Source organism: Vicia villosa, linkage group LG7 (assembly GCF_029867415.1).
Source record: "Vicia villosa cultivar HV-30 ecotype Madison, WI linkage group LG7, Vvil1.0, whole genome shotgun sequence".
Classification (NCBI taxonomy): Eukaryota; Viridiplantae; Streptophyta; class Magnoliopsida; order Fabales; family Fabaceae; genus Vicia; species Vicia villosa.
Window position 1 is genome coordinate 117,582,322 of NC_081186.1, and position 6,762 is coordinate 117,589,083.

Sequence of the window (6,762 nt, forward strand, 5' to 3'; positions counted from 1 at the left end):
ATAGAAATCTATTTGGCAGAAATCTATTTGTCTTATAACCTGTCATGGTGTTAACAAGAAATTGAGATCCTCGCCGTCATCTTCTTCCAATTCTCCCCACCTTATCTTTGCCGCTTCGTTTGGATAAACAATGTGTTCGGTTGTTCTTCAACTACTAGGAATCAGAATTCAAGTAAGTTTTTCTTAGAAACCTGTTCCATTTCCTTGAATTGATATTGAATATAGCACACACATACTTTTATAGGTTGTTTCTTTGTGACTGCAAAAGCAAAAAAGAAACAGTGGAATGCAGGTTTTGGTGACAAATATATGGGTAACATACATTCAGCATTCAGGTATATATATATATATATATATATATATATATATATATATATATATATATATATATATATATATATATATAATCAACCAATTAACACTTCGGTTTTTGGAACAAGAATGATAAGTAACACTGCTTTTCAACTCTGATTCAGGATTTCGCGTATCTTTATGATCCAAATAATGAGACTGCTGAAGCATTTGTACCAGCTCAGATATTGTATGATGCATTTCATGGAAGGTATCACAATTTTGCAGGAGCAATAGTTCTACTATTGCTCAGAGGGATTGTTTATAAGTATCCTTACTTCCTATCAGATAAAGCTTTGAGAGATGATAACAGTGGTGATGCTTTGCAACATATGGATGGCGATGATAAAAATTATGATGAAAGAGAGAGCCATTTGTCTGATATGAATTCAACCACACATGATGGGCAAAGTTCAAACTTCAAAACTATTAAATCAGCTCTGGTACAAGGAGTTAGGGCCCCCAATAAAGTTAGATTTCAATTGCCAGGTGAAGCAGAGCTTTTGGAAGAAGTAGACAGCTTATTAGAGGGACTCGGGCCTCGATTTACTGATTGGTGGGGGTTTGACCCTGTGCCTGTTGATGCTGATCTTTTACCTGCTGTTATTCCTGGATTTAGGCACCCTTTTCGCCTACTTCCATATGGTGTGAAGTCTAATCTAACAGATGATGAATTGACTTCATTGAAGAGACTTGACAGACCTTTACCATGCCATTTTGCATTAGGTCAGTTTGTCCTACATATCCTAATTGACTATATTTTGTTCCTGGGTGCATCTGGAATAACATATTTACAATTTATCTGAGAATATTTTATGGCATGAGTACTTATGTTTAGAGTATGGGTGTGCTTATAAAAAACCCTATGACACATTCCATGGACTATTGCTCCCAACCTTATATGTTTTATCTCATTACATATGGATTTATATAATTCATATCTCTTATTTTCTTATCTTTTATTTGAATTATTTGTTAAACATAACAAAAAACACTGACTTTTTTTTTCTTATGGGTGATAGATTTGAGAATATAACCTTTAGGAGAAGAAAATATGAAGCCAAGGCGCGTGGAACGGTGCCAGTACACATTATTATTTTTTAGGCTGCTGATCGTGATGATATAGGTGGTTCTGTTTATGGCGGACAAAGAGCAATCTGTTGCATTTTTTCAATTATTTTGGATTACTTACATAATTGCTATCCTTTTCATGGCTGTGTTGCTTTAGGTTCATCTACGATGGATGACTTCACGTTATGGTGTATGAGGTTGTGTCCATATTCGCCGGAAGGGTGATACTCGCGGTGATTGGTTTTGCTTTCTGATGACCCTTCACAGTGGTCAGGGTTGATTAAATGGTGAGTGGTTTTCGGTGGTTTTGACTCCATTCTCGATTTTGAGTTTCTCCTCTTCTTTACTCCTGTTTTGTTTTTACTGTGTAGTTTTTGTGTTGTTGAATCGATCTGTGCGAGCAGAGAGTTTTTAGGGAGTCGAGTTCGACTGAGATATCTGTGGAGTGAGAGAAGACTGAGGTTTGAGAGATATCAGGGATTGGAGGTGGACTCATAAGTTGAGGGAATTGTGGGATTGAGGTGGCTCAAAGTTCCTATTTTCCAAGCTTTTCAAATGTGAATCATGGACCTGTGATTCAAATCTTACTGATGTAAGTTTTTATGTTTTCAATTGGTTCTCGATGTTTTCTCCACCTACACTGAAAGTATTACTTTGCATCTTTTTGTTTATGTGCTTCTCTTTCTTGGAACTTCAGGTTTTTAGGGAATCCACCTACACTGCACAAATTGTTTGACAGTTTTACTGGGTTTCTCAAATTCCTTTTGTTTATGGGTTTCTCAAATTCCTTTTGTTTATGGGTTTCTCATCTGTATCTAAATTCAATATGGCTTTGTTATATTTTAATATCTACAGGGGAATCTTTCACTTATTGGATTGGGTTTACATTGTAAATGCTCACATAATCTCTGGTATTAGAATCGTGGGTGGACTAAAATTTAAGGTCTGTATCGATAGGACAGCAATACAACACTCCTCATTCTGTAAGTTTTTTTTCATGTTACCATTCATCATTTTCAAGTTGCCATTCACTTCAGCCGCATCTTACAGGACATACGTACGACATCGCGATGCAACCTGCAGATCCGACTCACATATCTTTCAACAGCGGTTCAGGCGCATTAGAACAGAGCCAATAGTTTTCGTCGTTCATCACATACAACCTGCAAACGAACAACCAACAACAGCATCATCATTCAAAGCAGAACAACAACCTTCATCATCACTATCGGTAATCACGTCTTCATTTCCAATATGTGACGCTACTGCTCATGCTATGAATATTTCCTCTTTGTTGTTATTGTTAGATATCATGCTATTGCGATTTACTTTGTGTTGTTGGTTGTGTCGTGTTCTTGGTCGATTGAAAACTCATGAGGAGGAGGAAGATTTGATGAGTTTTGTTTGTTGTTTTCGTTTAAGAACACAGAAGTTCAAAAGGAGAGATGGAAAGAGTTATTGTTTGGTTGCCATTTGAAATAGAAAACAGGGACCAAGTGAGTTGGAGAAAGGTTGAGCATAAGTAGTGAACAGAGGAGAGAATCTAATATGTTTTAATCAAATATTATTCGAAAAGATTTAATCTAATATGTTTTATACATATAGATTTAGAAGTATGTCTGAGCAATAAACATGTTGGATTATTGTTGTCATGTTGCAGGGCTTCTTAATTATTGCCCTGCTGAACTGGGAGGGAAAGTGTTGTATGGTGGCATTGTTAACATCAGACGCAATCCCGAAACTGGAGTCAATGAATTTAGGTTAGTCTTCGATTTGTATGTTACCAAATATACAATGTATAACGGGAAGTTACTCTTATATTAAGAGTAAAAACTTCCTGACATAGTGCAGCTTGGCATTGACTATGAGCAGGACTGACGCACCCTCCTACTACATGCCCCATTCCATCTACTTTACTACAACTTATTGAGAGCATGGTAACATTGACAGATTGCACAGCCTGGAAGTTGTATCAAGTAAGTAGCATTTGAACTATCAATGATTAAATGTTTTTTGCATCTCTTTCTCACTTATATAATTGATTTGTATGTGATTTATTTGTATGGTTATGTTGATAAGGTGTGTGGAATTTATTATATAGTAAAACCAGTAATGTTATAATCAATTTCTTTTTTAAATGTAGGTGGCTATTGTTGATACCTGATCCTTTCTTTAATTTCAGGTTATTGTTGAATATCTTCAAAAAATTGATCAAAAGTTGGATGGTGCAAAGAGGGATTGGCTTGCTATTTATGATGAATGTGCCTCTGTCTTATATCAGGTGATGAATGGTGCAAAGTGGCCCACATTTAGTTCTTTAACACCGGGAATGATTCGTTGGCTCAGTGCTATTGTTTGATCATGTTGTAATATTCTTGACAGTCCATCCTTATGTTCTCAAATTTGGTTTTGATTTAATAGTTTGAGTTTAAATCTGCACTGCTTATTTACAAATCTGTTATGATAATGTTTAATTGAGTTTTAGTGTCATCATGAAGGTTGAAGCAAGAAAATATGTCCCTAGAGATGATCAGAACGTGTTTAGCATAAGCAACAACAACACTCATGGGTCGACGGGTCCTACTCCTATCCGCACAAAGAAGCTAATTGAATAAAGGAAAGTCGTTGCTTCTGCAGCTACTCCTACAATATTAGAGGAGGCCAATGCTACTGAATGCATATTAAGAAATTTAAGGTAATGACTGCCCTTTGATCGGATCTTTTATAATAAAAGTATGAATATGTCCAAAGAATATGAATATGTCACAAGATGAGTAAGAATATGTCCAAAGTCACTAAAAGTATGTCCAAAGTCACAAGCAGATCCTGATAATGATGTTTGTGATGCTAAAATTGAAGACTGTAAATGTTCGATCCATTATGGACATCACGAGAAAGCTGAAAAGTTGATTAAATCACCTGGCAAGCAGGAATCTCAATCTGAAAATGAGAGTGACAAATCAGATGTTGTGGAGCACAATGTGAGTATCTTTTATCACTCATGGCTAATGATAACTCAGCAAGATTTGAAACCAATGATATTGAAAGCAATGGTACTGTTTTAGATGTAAACAAAGATTCCTCCCAAGAATCTACACACTCCTATGTTCCTTTCTTGCAAAAGGTGTATGTTTCATAACCTTTTTGCTTTTCAAACTCATGATTTCTTAGAAAATGCATATATATTACAAAGTTTCTTTCTCAACTACTAATTTATAATTTGTGATGGTACAGTCGATAGGAGAGGTTGTGGGAACATATTTCTTGATATTTGCTGGATGTGCTTCGATTATTGTGAACAACAACCATGACAACGTTGTCACGCTTGCTGGTATTGCGATTGTCTGGGGACTTACTTTGTTGGTGTTGATTTACTCTCTCGGTCATATATTCGGTGCTCATTTCAATCCTGCTGTTACCATTGCTTTTGCTAGCACAAGGAGGTTTCTATTAATAGAGGTCAACAAAACACACAAGCTTTTTACTCTATAATCTATATATAATACTGATAGACAAATTTGATAAACGTTTGAATGGTTTTAACCTGCCTTATTAGTTTCTGAAATTCTATCAACTCAACTAGTCCCCTGTAGGCTGTCATAATATATGGTACTTAGGAGAGGGTGCTTATGTGTATAAGCTCTACTTTGGGTAAACCTCTTATGTAGCATAGTATCTCTGAAAGCTTTTATTAAAGTGAGTTGGATGAAATGGATGAGTGTCATACGTTTGATAAAAAAAAATTATTCAAGCATACGTTTTTTACCTCTATATGACTTTGTATATAATCAAATGTTTGGTCTAACTAGAAGTAAGTTTGGTGTTGTAGAAATGAGTATATTACCAATGAGTGGGTGCACAAGACCAAAAACCAATTATGCATGAATGCATTAGATATAGTAAGGTAGCACTATTTTGGAAAAGGTAGTAGTATCTCGGGTTAGATGATTCAAGCATCTGTGGATAATATCCGTAAAGGCCCTTATAATGAGAACAAATTGAATTGGCAGTAGGTGATTAAGAGATTGACATCGATATACTAGATAATGAACATAATTTGCTTTAAACAGAATCATATAAAATGCATCAATTTTTTATTTGTTTGTTTTCAATCTTATAAAATGCTAAAATGTTCATTTGTCTGACAAAACGTGGTTCTCATGCTTTAGGATGATCATTGATACAGGAGAGGCCTTCGACTAGCAAATGCAGCATACATGTTGCCCCATCGTTAGAGGGCCGCTTCGAGCGATGATGTCAAACTGTTTTGTCCAACCGTGAATTTGCCAAGAAGCGATCAATTCATCCAAAGAAAACCTTAATTGTATCACAACTGTGGTACCGTCGACGAAAGATAAGTGACTCTCTTTGCTCATTGGTTAACAATTCAGTCTGTCTTTAGTTCTGAATCTAAAGCTCTTGATATTGTGCAGGACTTGAAGCGAACGAATTCTGTGACGGTAACTTACTATGAATAATCTTCACCAGAAATCGTAGAAAGAAGGTTACAGTGGAAAGGAACTGGATTCTCATGTAAAAGAAAATAATACATTCACATTTCAAAGGGGACAACTTTTTTTTTTAGGAAGAAGATTATGCTTTTAGTCTTGCAGCATATGTTAATGTTCAATTTTGATCTCTAAAGTGTATATAAAAATATTTTAATCACCATACTCATGGAATCCACTGCAAAGATTAGTTTAGTCATTTGATTTTATGTTAGGAAAAGTCTATCTCCATGTACTGTGGCTTAAATTAGTTAGTTATTTGATCAGATTTTGATATATTTGATCAGATTTCATTAGATTGTTTTTTGGCATTATATACACTAACACTTTTGTTTCATTTGGAATTCCTACTTTTGAGGCTTATGATCTAGAAGAAGTATGTAAAGGCCAAATTTTTAGAAACAAATGTATTATTCTGAATTGAATTGTCAATAATACTGAGATATGATAATTGACCATATAGCTTATTATAAAAGTTGATTAACATTTAATTTTGTCATTGTATGCACTTGATTTATGTTTTAAGGGAGGATCGAGGAAATTCAATCTATTTTTCTGTTACATAATTTCTTTCTATCACAACTTAATCTTCTTATAAAAGTTTTTGATTATTTTTCTCTTTTGATGAATTCTTGACCTTTTTATAAACTATATTATTTTACGGGAAAAGTGTATTATAAATTTAATATTGAACAGAATAAGTGTGTCATAGCTTCATACGCAATTATTGTTTCGTTATACTTTCATCATTTTATTATATTCACTATTTCATAATTATTTATATTATTATTGACCGTTGGACTTTTTCTTTAAATGAAATCTACATTATTTC

The 6,762-nt window shown here is 34.5% G+C and overlaps 1 protein-coding gene across 21 annotated transcripts; it reads left to right on the forward strand.

The window, feature by feature from the left end:
* The first annotated feature begins 508 nt into the window (after positions 1-508).
* Positions 509-6,483, forward strand: LOC131616693 (uncharacterized). Of its 21 annotated transcripts, none has more exons than XR_009288180.1 (14): positions 517-1,077; positions 1,374-1,477; positions 1,580-1,709; positions 1,794-2,014; positions 2,278-2,365; positions 2,473-2,653; positions 3,083-3,182; positions 3,295-3,398; positions 3,605-3,703; positions 3,921-4,117; positions 4,282-4,403; positions 4,488-4,546; positions 4,657-4,881; positions 5,592-6,460. XR_009288180.1 is itself a non-coding variant. In XM_058888105.1 (11 exons), coding segments are annotated over exons 4-9 (798 nt in total). In that variant the 5' UTR covers positions 512-1,077; positions 1,374-1,477; positions 1,580-1,709; positions 1,794-2,012; the 3' UTR covers positions 4,038-4,546; positions 4,657-4,881; positions 5,592-6,480. The 21 variants fall into 21 exon arrangements, 2 of the variants coding, with proteins under 2 accessions (XP_058744087.1, XP_058744088.1); XR_009288192.1 differs by having other exon boundaries at positions 4,353-4,403; XR_009288177.1 differs by having other exon boundaries at positions 514-1,077; positions 3,921-4,403; positions 5,592-6,463.
* Positions 6,484-6,762: the final 279 nt, after the last annotated feature.